Source organism: Papio anubis, chromosome 12, assembly GCF_008728515.1.
Source record: "Papio anubis isolate 15944 chromosome 12, Panubis1.0, whole genome shotgun sequence".
NCBI classification, from domain to species: Eukaryota; Metazoa; Chordata; class Mammalia; order Primates; family Cercopithecidae; genus Papio; species Papio anubis.
Window position 1 is genome coordinate 77,448,181 of NC_044987.1, and position 11,406 is coordinate 77,459,586.

Sequence of the window (11,406 nt, forward strand, 5' to 3'; positions counted from 1 at the left end):
AAAAATAAGGTATTTAGGCAACAACTAGCATGATGAATAGAATAGCACCTCACATCTCAATACTAACACTGAATATAAATGGCCTAAATGCTCCACTTAAAAGATACAGGATGGCAGAATGGATAAGAATTCATCAACCAACTATCTGCTCTCTTCAGAAAACTTACCTAACACATAAGACTTACAGAAACCTATAGTAAAGGAGCGGAAAAGGATAGTCCATTCAAATGGACACTGGAAGTGAGCAGGATGAGCTATTTTTGCATCAGACAAAATGGACTTTAATGCAACAACAGAGAGAAAAAACAAAGAGAGATATTATATAACAATAAAAAGTCTAGTCCAACAGGAAAATATCACAATCCTAAATATATATGCACCTAACACTGGAGCTCACAAGTTTATAAAACAGTTACCAGTAGGCTTAAGAAATGAGATAGGTGGCAACACAATAATAGTGTGCAACCTCAATAGTACTCCACTGACAGCACTAGACAGGCCATCAATTCAGAAAGTCAACAAAGAAACCACGGATTTAAACTATACCCTAGAACAAATGGACTTAACGATATTCACAGAAGGTTCTACCCAACATTTGCAGAATATACATTCTATTCATCAGCACATGGAACATTCTCCAAGATAGACCATACTATAGGCCACAAAACAAGTCTCAATACATTTAAGAAAATTGAAATTATATCAAGTAGTCTCTCAGAGGAGAGTGGAATAAAATTGGAAATCAAATCCAAAAGGAACCTTCAAAACCATGCAAATACATGGAAATTAAAGAACCTGCCCCTGAATTATTATTGGGTCAACAATGAAATCAAGATGGAAATTTAAAAATTCTATAAACTGAACAATAATAGTGACACAACCTATCAAAACCTCTGGAATACGGCAAAAGTGGTGCTAAGAGGAAAGTTCATAGCATTAAATGCATACATCAAAATGTCTGAAAGGGCACAAATAGACAATCTAAGGTCACATCTCAAGGAACTAGAGAAGCAAGAACAAACTAAACCCAAACCCAGCAAAAGAAAATAAAAATAAAAATAAAAACCATCAGAGCAGAACTAAATGAAACTGAAACACACAAACAAAACAAAAGAAAAATGAAACAAAAGGCTGGTTCTTTGAAAACATAAACAAAATTGATACATCATTAGCGAGGTTAACCAAGAAAAGAACAGAGAAGATTCAAATAAGCTCAATTAGAAATGAAACAAGAAATATTACAACCAATACTACAGAAATACAAAAGATCTTTCAAGGCTACTGCGATCAACTTTACATGCACAAACCAGAAAACCGGGAGGTTATGCATAAATTCCTGGAAATATGCAAACCTCCTAGATTAAACCAGGAAGAAACAGAAAATCTGAACAGCCAATAAAATGCAGTGAGATTGAAATAAAAACATTTTTTAAATTGTCAACAAAAAGTACAGGATCAGATGTATTCACAGCTGAATTCTATCAGATATTCAAAGAATTGGTGTCAATCCTACTGAAGCTATTCCAAAATATAGAGAAAGAGGGAATCCTGCCTGAAGCATTATATGAAGCCAATGTCACCTTAATACCAAAACTAGGGAAGGACATATAAAAAAGAAAACTACAGACCAGTACCCTTGATGAATATACCTGCAGAAATCCCCAACAAAATACTAGCTAACCCAATCCAATAGCATATCAAGAAGATAATTCACCATTGTCAAGTGCATACCAGGGATGCAGGATAGGTTAGCATACACCAGTCAATAAATGTGATACATCACATAAACAGAATTAAAAACAAAAATCACATGATCATCTCAATAGATGCTGAAAAAGCACTGGACAAAATCTAGCATTTCTTTATGATTTAAAACCTTCAGCAAAATCGACATAGAAGGTACATACCTTAATGTAATAAAAGCCATCTATGACAAACCCACAGCAAACATTATACTGAATGGGGAAAAGTTGAAAACATTGTCCTGTTGAAAACATTGTCCCTGAGAACTGGAACAAGACAAGGATGTCACTTTCATCACTTCTATTCAACATAGTAGTGGAAGTTTTAGCCAGAGTAATCAGACAAGAGAAAGAAATCAAGGGCACCCAAATCAAAGAGGAAGTCAAACTGTCCCTGTTCACTGATGATATGATTGTATACCTAGAAAACCCTAAAGACTCATCCAGAAAGCTCCTAGAATTGATACCTAAATTCAGTGAAGTTTCAGGATACAAATTCAATGTACACAAATCAGTAGCACTGCTATACACCAACAGTGACCAAACTGAGAATCAAATCAAGAACTCAAACACTTTTACAATATGACCAAGTTGGGAACCAAATCAAGAACTCAAACACTTTTACAATAGCTGTAAAAAAATACTTAAGAATATTCTTACCCAAAGAGGTGAAAGACCTCTACAAGGAAAACTGCAAAACACTGCTGACATCATAGATGACACAAACAAATGGAAACACATCCCATGCTCATGGATCTACAGTAGAATCAATATTGTGAAAATGACCATACTGTCAAAAGCAATCTACAAGTTCAATGCAATTCCCACCAAAATATCATCATCATTCTTCACACAACTAGAAAAAAAATTATAAAATTCATATGGAACAACAATAAAAAAACAAAAACAAAACCAACAACAACAACAACAACAACAAAAACTGCATAGCCAAAGCAAGACTTAGCAAAAAGGACAAATCTGGAGGCATCACATTAGTCATCTTCAAACTATACTGCAAGGCTATAGTCACCAAAACAGCATGGCACTGGCATAAAACTAGGCACAATTAGACCAGTGGAAAAGAAGAGAGGATCCAGAAATAAAGCCAAATACTTACAGCCAACTGATTTTTGATAAAAGCAAACAAAAACATAAAGTGGGGAAAGGACACCCTGGTTAACAAATGGTGCTGAGATAATTGGCAAGCCACAGGTAGAAGAATGAAACTGGATCCTCATCTCTCATTTTATACAAAAATTGACACAAGATGGATCAAAGACTTAAATATAAGACCTAAAACCATAAAAATTCTGGAAGATAACATCAGAAAAATGCTTCTAGACATTTGCTTAGGCAAAGACTTCATGGCCAAGAACCCAAAAGTAAATGCAACAAAAGCAAAAATAAATAGATGGGACTTAATTAAACTACAAAGCTTTTGCACAGCAAAAGCGATCATCAGCAGAGCAAACAGACAACCCACAGAGTGAGAGAAAATCTTCACAAACTATGCATCTGACAAAGGACTAACATCCAGAATCTACAAGGAACTCAAACAAATCAGCAAGAAGAAAGCAAACAATTCCATGAGAAAGTGGGCTAAGGACATGAATAGACAGTTCTCAAAAGAAGATATATAAATTGTCAATAAAGAGGAAATAATGCTTAACATCACTAATGATCAGGGAAATGTAAATCAAAACCATAATGTGATACCACCTTACTTCTGCAAGAATGGTCATAACTTAAAAATCTAAAAATAATAGATGTTGGCGGGTATGTGGTGATAATGGAACACTTTTACACTGCTGGTGGGAATGTAAACTAGCACAACCACTATGGAAACCAGTGTGGAAATTTAGTAAAGAACTAAAAGTAGATCGACCATGTGATCCAGCAATCCCATTAAATATGTATAAATATATATATTTATATACCATGGAATACTACTCAGCCATAAAAAGGAATAAAATAATGGTATTCACAGCAATCTAGATGGAATTGGAGACCCTTATTCTAAGTGGGGTAACTCAGGAATGGAAAACCAAACATCATATGTTCTCACTTACAAGTGGGGGCTAAGCTGTGAGGACGAAAAGGCATAGAATAATATAATGAACTTTCGGGACTTGTCAGGGAAGGATGGAAGAGGGGTAAGGGATAAAGACTACCCATTAGGTATAGTGTACACTGCTTAGGTGATGGGTGCACCAAAATCTCAGAAATTGCCACTAAAGAACTTACCCATGTAAGCAAACACCACTTGTTACCCCAAAACCCATTGAAATAAAACTAATAATAATAAATGATTTAATTTCACCAAACTTAAAAAGTTCACTGTTCAGAGTTGATAATAATAAAAGAAGTAAGAATGAAAAGTGTAGCAAGTGGTAGCCTCTGGACAATGGGACTCTAGATTTTCACCTTGCATACACTTTTCTAGCATTTGGAAAGAAAGTATACACATGAATATATCACCACTATAATAAAGAAAACATCAAAAAATGGTGTCAGGCCATTGTCAGCCTAGAATGACCCTATGATCTGCTTTTTCATTTGGATATAAAACCTCATAATGGTAGTTCACATTGCTTAATGTGATACCTAGGCCCATAATTGATTTTTAAAATCAAGACAGCAATTACTTACAGGAAGTTGAACAAGATGGGATCTGATGGGAGAGGCTGATATGTATTGGATATGGGACAGAGGCCAAGAATCATCTCAGTTAGGATTTGTGCCTCAAATACCTCTGGCCTCTGATTTGTCCATAGCCCTCATACAGGAAATAACAAGTCTGTCCAGCATCTTCATAAGCCTGTATTGCTAACCAGCTTTCATTTCAGCTCCTGTAGGCATCTCCTGAATTAAGCAACACAGAAAAGTCCTCTGAAGTTACTGAATCCCAGAAAGGCTCTCTACCTTTAGCACAAGAGGAGTCTTCACCTCTGGACAAAGAAGGGACAATAAGGGTAAGTACCAAGAACTGTCTTCTTCCATAGTCAGTTATGGTTTTTGCTATAAGATCATGTCCCTGTGCTTCCACCTTGGTGCTACATGCAGGAGGTCATGAGCTTGTTTCAGGAGAAGACAGGAAACATGAAGCTTCCTTTTGGAAACTGAGTGCTGCCAGCCCAAACTGTGTGAGTTCCAAATGGGGTCCCCCTGATTTATCCCCATATCACCTCCTTCATTCCAATCATTCAATCTGCTCTCCTGGCGAGAATGCTGCCTCTTACATTCTTTTAACAAGCAAGGGGACATGCAGGCACTTCTTCCCAGAGTTGAACTGTTATAGAGCCAGTTTTGTTGTTTTACTTACCTTTCAAATTTATTCTTCTTTGCCTATCTGGAAAGATCTAAGGAAGATATAGATGGTCCAACAATTAAGGAGTGTTTCATGAGGAAAGTATTTACAAAGATGCACAGGGTTAAGGGAAAGAGACAATGCATGGGTCAGCACCCTAAGCAGCAATACATAGGGGAGCACTACTTCCTCACTTAGGCTGAAAGGGACAGGGAAGGAGCAGTTACCATTGTCGCCATAGCCATAGCTGTAGCCATAAGGGTGGGAGAGCAGGAGCAGGCAAGTAGAGAAGCCCTGCATGGCTAACACACAGCTACACAGACTGATATAGTTTGGATCTATGTTGCCACCAAAATCTGATGTTGACTGTAATTCCCAATGTTGGAGGGAGGGCCTGGTGGGAGATGTTTATTAGATCATGGAGATGGTTTTGCATGAATGGTTTAACACCATCCCCTTTTGGTATTGTTGTTGTAATACTGATGAGTTCTCATGAAATCTAGATGCTTAAAAGCGTGTAGCAACTCCTCCCTCTCTCTCTTGCTCCTACTCTCACTATGCGAGATGCCTCGCTCCCCCTTTGCCTTTCACCATGATTGGAAGCTTCCTGAGGCCTCCCCTGAAGCAGAAGCTGCTATGCTTCTTGTACAGTTTGTAGAGCTATGAGCCAGTTAAATCCATTTTCTTCACAAATTTCCCAGTCTCAGGTATTTCTTTTTAGCAATGCAATAAGGAACTAATACACAGTCAGAGAGCCAGGAGATGGAAATCCCAAGGTGCTCTCCTGCTGTCTTCCAGTCTCCTGTCGGTGTCTCCCAGTGTCTCAATTCCACCAGAAACCAGAAATAATAAGAATCCACTGATGTGGTACATAGAAGCCACTCTCTTGGGATGTCAAACGGGATAAAGAAGAATGGAAAGCAAATCCTCATGCAAATGAGACTATCCCTCTTACCTTCTTGTGTCCTCCTAATTCCTGGGGCTTTCTTTATTTGATTGATTCCTGTCTCATTTCAGCTCTATCAGACTACTTTAATGTTTGGCATGTCTTTCTCTACTGTCACTTTTATGCAGAAATGTTTGCATTTGTCAAAAATGCATAGAAAATAAAATGTAATTTTAAGAAGAGAACATATTTATTTTGTTTAGAATATAAGTTTGGCTGTTCTAATAAAGACACGAAGTAGAAATATATTAAACAAGAAAGTATAGTTGAGCCTCTGGGTCACTAAGTTCTGAATCTACAGATTCAACAAACCACAGGAGGAAACTTTTCCAAAAATAAAGGTGTGGCAGAATTGTGTATGTACTGAACAGGTACAAACTTGTTTTTCCTTGTCATTATTTCCGAAAAACTACAATGTAACAAGAATTTACATAGCATTTGCACTTTGTCAGTTATTCTAAGTAATTTTAAATGATTTAATGTATCTGGGAGAAAGTGCATAGAGTATATACAAATACCACATATAAGGAAATTGAGCATCTGCAGATTTTTGTTTGTGCTGGGGTTCTGGAAACAATCCCCCATGAATACTGAATACACAAAAATGACACTCTTTGAGATCTGAGCTAGAAGCTCCAACACATCATACACCAGAATTCCAAAAATTGCTGCTTCCAGTTCCTAGAGAGTTGCCCTCATCCTTGTGATCCTACCTGGTTCCCAGCAACATCAGCATTCCAGTCTTATGGAAAAGGATGAGGCTTTGCTCCTTCTATTAATCCCATGAGCTGGACTTGGTTCTATCACTTTTGTGATTCTTCCACTTAACAGCACCTGGTCATGCAATGTCATCCAGCACCAAGGAAAACTGGAATGTGGGTCCTTGTGCTGCTTGTGCATTCTCAGAATTGTTACATGACCACAGAGGAAAATGAATGTTGGGGCAACCTAGCAGTCTCTTCAGTCCCTGACTGTCTCTGATTCTGTGCTCATATCAATATTTTTCAGGAACTCCTCAGAAAGAATAAATGATGGGGCAGAGAACAGAACTGGTCTCATGCAGGGCTCCAGGGACCAGGGGCTGGTATTGGACCTGCTCTTCATGTTGTGAACTCAGGAAAACCCTTTAATTCTCTAGGTCTTGGCTTCATCTCATGTTATATGAGGAATAATACCATAGATGGTCTTTAAGGAACACATGCTAAATGTTGGTGATACCACAGTGAAAAAGACAGGCATGACTTACTCCTTATCGAGCTTTGGGTTTCATGAGGAAGACAAACATATCGTACCATAACTATAGATAGACAAACAGCTTAGTGCCCTGAGTGTGGGTAACAGAGGTTCTCCTTTTCCTCCCATTTCCTTTCTCAGCCAATCAGAGCTGTGGCATCTTGTCTCTCTAAGAGAGCTCATGATGGATGCACTCACTCCTGATGCTCATGTGTACTCCCAGAGGAGGCTGCGTCTTCTTTCCACCTGGAGAGCTCCTGCCCATGTGCATTCTCAGGATTCCAGAACAAATGTGGCCTCTGATAGGCAAAGAAAAAAAAAAAAACTGAATGTGTTCCTAAATGGTGTTCACTGACCTCTATTTTGTTCCCTATTTCATTTGCTTCTCATTCTCTACCTGGAGTTTGTTTAGGTTAGTTTTTTTTTTTCAGACCACAATTTTGACTGCTAACTTGGTTTTAACTTGAGAATCACTCCTCTACTTTACCCCGTCTAACATGTATAATTGACACATAGTGATGCTGGGTCCAAAGGGCTGGTAAAAAACTGGATCGTAGCCGGGCACGGTGACTCAGGCCTGTAATCCCAGCACTTTGGGAGGCCAAGAAGGGCAGATCACGAGGTCAGGAGATCGAGACCATCCTGGCTAACACAGTGAAACCCCATCTCCACTAAAAATACAAAAAATTAGCTGGGCGTGGTGGCGGCTGCCTCTAGTCCCAGCTACTCGGGAGGCTGAGGCAGGAGAATGACTGAACCCAGGAGGCGGAGCTTGCAGTGAGCCGAGATCGCGCTACTGCGCTCCAGCCTGGACTACAGAGCCAGACTCCGTCTCAAAAAAAAAAACCTGGATCGTGAGTCAGCCCTGCTGGGCTCACATTCATACTACATAATATATAACTCCCAGGACAAATAATTCCCTCTCTTTGTACTCTAATTGCATTATCTGCAGTAGAGGAATAATGCTAATTTTTACCTCTTAGGCTCTTCAGATGATTAAAAGAAGCAATACCTAATAAACTGTCAATCAGCTGCTGTTATTCTCCCAGATTAGACCGAATCCTCATTCTCCAGTTGAAATTTGCATCAATATGTCTCTTTACAACCCAAGCCCTACACTCCTCCTATTTCCACTCATGGACTCCTCTCATATAAATGTTTGCATCAACAAAGAAAAGCTACCAAAGATCTCCCGAAGGAGAGAATGAAATAGGTTTACATTGTGCATACCCAGTAGAACACTTAGTAGTGCCTCATAGGTATTCCCACACTTCAATTACCTGCTTCAGTGGCACTCAGACCTCACCCTCACTTACTCTTTCCTCTGCTCTATTGCTGAGCAGTTCAGCTCAGACACACACCCTACCAAAAACATTGTGTACAAAATGCTTCTAGGTGTTCAGCAAAGCCACATCAGTGGTCAATTTCAGGTTCTGGGCACTCATCAATAATTCTTCTCAATACAGATAGAGCTGTCCAAAAACAGAATTCTGATAAATGAAATTTTCTTCATCTAATTATACGTGTGTGTTTTAATGCCTTACATTGTGCTTTCACTTTTATATTCCATTTCATCCAAATCTACCATTACCATTAGCTGCCCATGCATGCATCCCTTCATTGAACGAATGTTTATGAAGAGCACAGTGTGCTGGTCATGGAATAGGCACTGGGAGTAAAAAATGTAAAATGTGGTCCTGTCTGCAATGACTGACACACTGAGTTATTTCTCAGCCACCAGGCCCAGCCATTTTCACACTTATCATAGCGAAGGCCACATTTTCCTCTGATTCATAATGCATGTTCTTCTTTCCTGACCATGGATGAGCAGTACTGGTCATGAGGGTGTCACAACCACCTCTCTGTGTATCTGAATTCCTCCACCTGAGAGAAAATGTCAGGCCCAGGATACAGTAATGATCGGGTCCACAGCCCTGGCCGGATGAGTTGGGGGTGTTTTGATCCTAATGTTATTCCCATGTCAGTACAGAACTTGTGTGGCAGTAGAGAGAGGTCAGGCTTCAGAGTCAGCAAGAACTGGATTTCAAACTGGATTTGAGGACCCCCACCTTTTGATAAGTGACTTATTCTCTGCGAGTCTCTGATCTCTCCTCTTTAAATGAGGACAGGAAAAATACCACACGGCAGGGTGGTGGGGAGAATCAGAGATCACACAGCTGGTGATCACATCTGGTTTGTGTTCCCAGGGGCACCAGACTAGGGTTTCTGAGCATGGATCCAACCATCCCAGCCCTGGGTACATCACAGACACCAATCAATGGACGCGAGGAGACTCCTTGCTACAAGCAGACCCTGAGCCTCACGGTGCTGACGTGCATCATTTCCCTCGTGGGGCTGACAGGAAACGCGGTTGTGCTCTGGCTCCTGGGCTTCCGCATGCGCAGGAACGCTGTCTCCACCTACATCCTCAACCTGGCTGCGGCCGACTTCCTCTTCCTCAGCGGCCACATTGTGCGTTCGCCGTTACGCCTCATCAGTATCCGCCATCCCGTCTCCAAAATCCTCAATCCTGTGATGACCTTTCCCTACTTTATAGGCCTGAGCATGCTGAGCGCCATCAGCACTGAGCGTTGCCTGTGCGTCCTGTGGCCCATGTGGTACCGCTGCCGCCGCCCCAGACACCTGTCAGTGGTCGTGTGTGTCCTGCTCTGGGTCCTGTCCCTGCTGCGGAGCATCCTAGAGTGGATGTTCTGTGACTTCCTGTTTAGTGGTGCTGATTCTGTTTGGTGTGAAACATCAGATTTCATTACCATTGCGTGGCTGATTTTTTTATGTGTGGTTCTCTGTGGGTCCAGCCTGGTCCTGCTGGTCAGGATTCTCTGTGGATCCCGGAAGATGCCGTTGACCAGGCTGTACGTGACCATCCTGCTCACAGTGCTGGTCTTCCTCCTCTGTGGCCTGCCCTTTGGCATTCAGTGGGCCCTGTTTTCCAGGATCCACCTGGATTGGAAAGTCTTATTTTGTCATGTTCATCTAATTTCTGTTTTCCTGTCCTCTCTAAACAGTAGTGCCAACCCCATCATTTACTTCTTCGTGGGCTCCTTTAGGCAGCGTCAAAATAGGCAGAACCTGAAGCTGGTTCTCCAGAGGGCTCTGCAGGACACGCCTGAGGTGGATGAAGGTGGAGGGCGGCTTCCTGAGGAAACCCTGGAGCTGTCGGGAAACAGATCGGAGCAGTGAGGAAGAGCCTCTGCCCTCCATGAGACTTGGAGAGCAAGGCTGCCCTGCCACTCTTGACAATTATATGCGTTTTTCTTAGCCTTCTACCTCAGAAATGTTTCAGCGGTTCCTTAAGGTCTTCGAATAGATGTTTATCTAATCTGACAGTTGCAGTTTGCACCCATGGAAAGCATTAGTCTGACAGTACAATGTTTAGAGTCTCCTTGATGTTACCAACACATTTTCCCTGTTATCTTACACCAAATCTTTCTTACTGAATACTTTTCCTGAAATTTTCATTGTAATAAAAGGAGTTCCTGTCCACAATCCTAAAACTCTTCTTTATGCTTCTTTTCTACCTGATAGTATCAAAAAAGAGGATTCTTTATTAATCTCTCAGATTATGTTCCCCTGAAAATCATGTTCCCTTCGATGACTGGAGGCATTACTGCAGTTAGAAGCTTGATTCTGAATAAGTGAGTTCTGCTACCTCTAAATTCCATTGAATTCTCAGATATAAAGCAAAAAAATGTCCTTAGAGACAGACTCTCTCTTCATAAAAACACTCCCACAAATTGGTTTTATGAAAAGTCCTCTCCTGTCATTTGTCCACAGCATGGCGGACATGTTGGCCTTGGTTTCTAGTAAAAACAACTGTGGCCCCTTCCCCTTGAGAACTGGCAAGTTCTTATTTAGCTCTTCCTGGACTAGTGGACCCGTGAGGAGCCTATAAATATGTCCGACCAGTTTCATCTTGGCCACTGGAAACCTCAATATTGATTTTAAAGTGGAAATTACCTTGAAAACCATTTATTATTCACTTACAGATTCTTTCAGTTGTAGGAGAATTCTTCATACTTCCAGGTTTTGTATAAATTGTTCTGACTGTAACTTTCAGTTAGTTTTATGGCTGTTTACATGAGAAGCAAAACTGAAAACATCTGACCTTTCCATGCCAATCTCAATTATGGGATCTGGATAATAACTTACAGTTGGTA

The 11,406-nt window shown here is 40.5% G+C and overlaps 1 protein-coding gene across 1 annotated transcript; it reads left to right on the forward strand.

Annotated features, from left to right (window-relative positions):
* Window positions 1-8,040: 8,040 nt before the first annotated feature.
* Window positions 8,041-10,735, forward strand: LOC101006925 (mas-related G-protein coupled receptor member X3). Its single transcript, XM_021925978.2, has one exon. The coding sequence runs from the start codon at window positions 9,461-9,463 to the stop codon at window positions 10,427-10,429; it is 969 nt and encodes a 322-aa protein (XP_021781670.1). The 5' UTR covers window positions 8,041-9,460; the 3' UTR covers window positions 10,430-10,735.
* Window positions 10,736-11,406: the final 671 nt, after the last annotated feature.

Coding starts and splice junctions, on each gene's coding strand:
- LOC101006925 (XM_021925978.2), top strand. CDS start 9,461: ATGGATCCAACCATCCCAGCCCTGGGTACATCACAGACACCAATCAAT.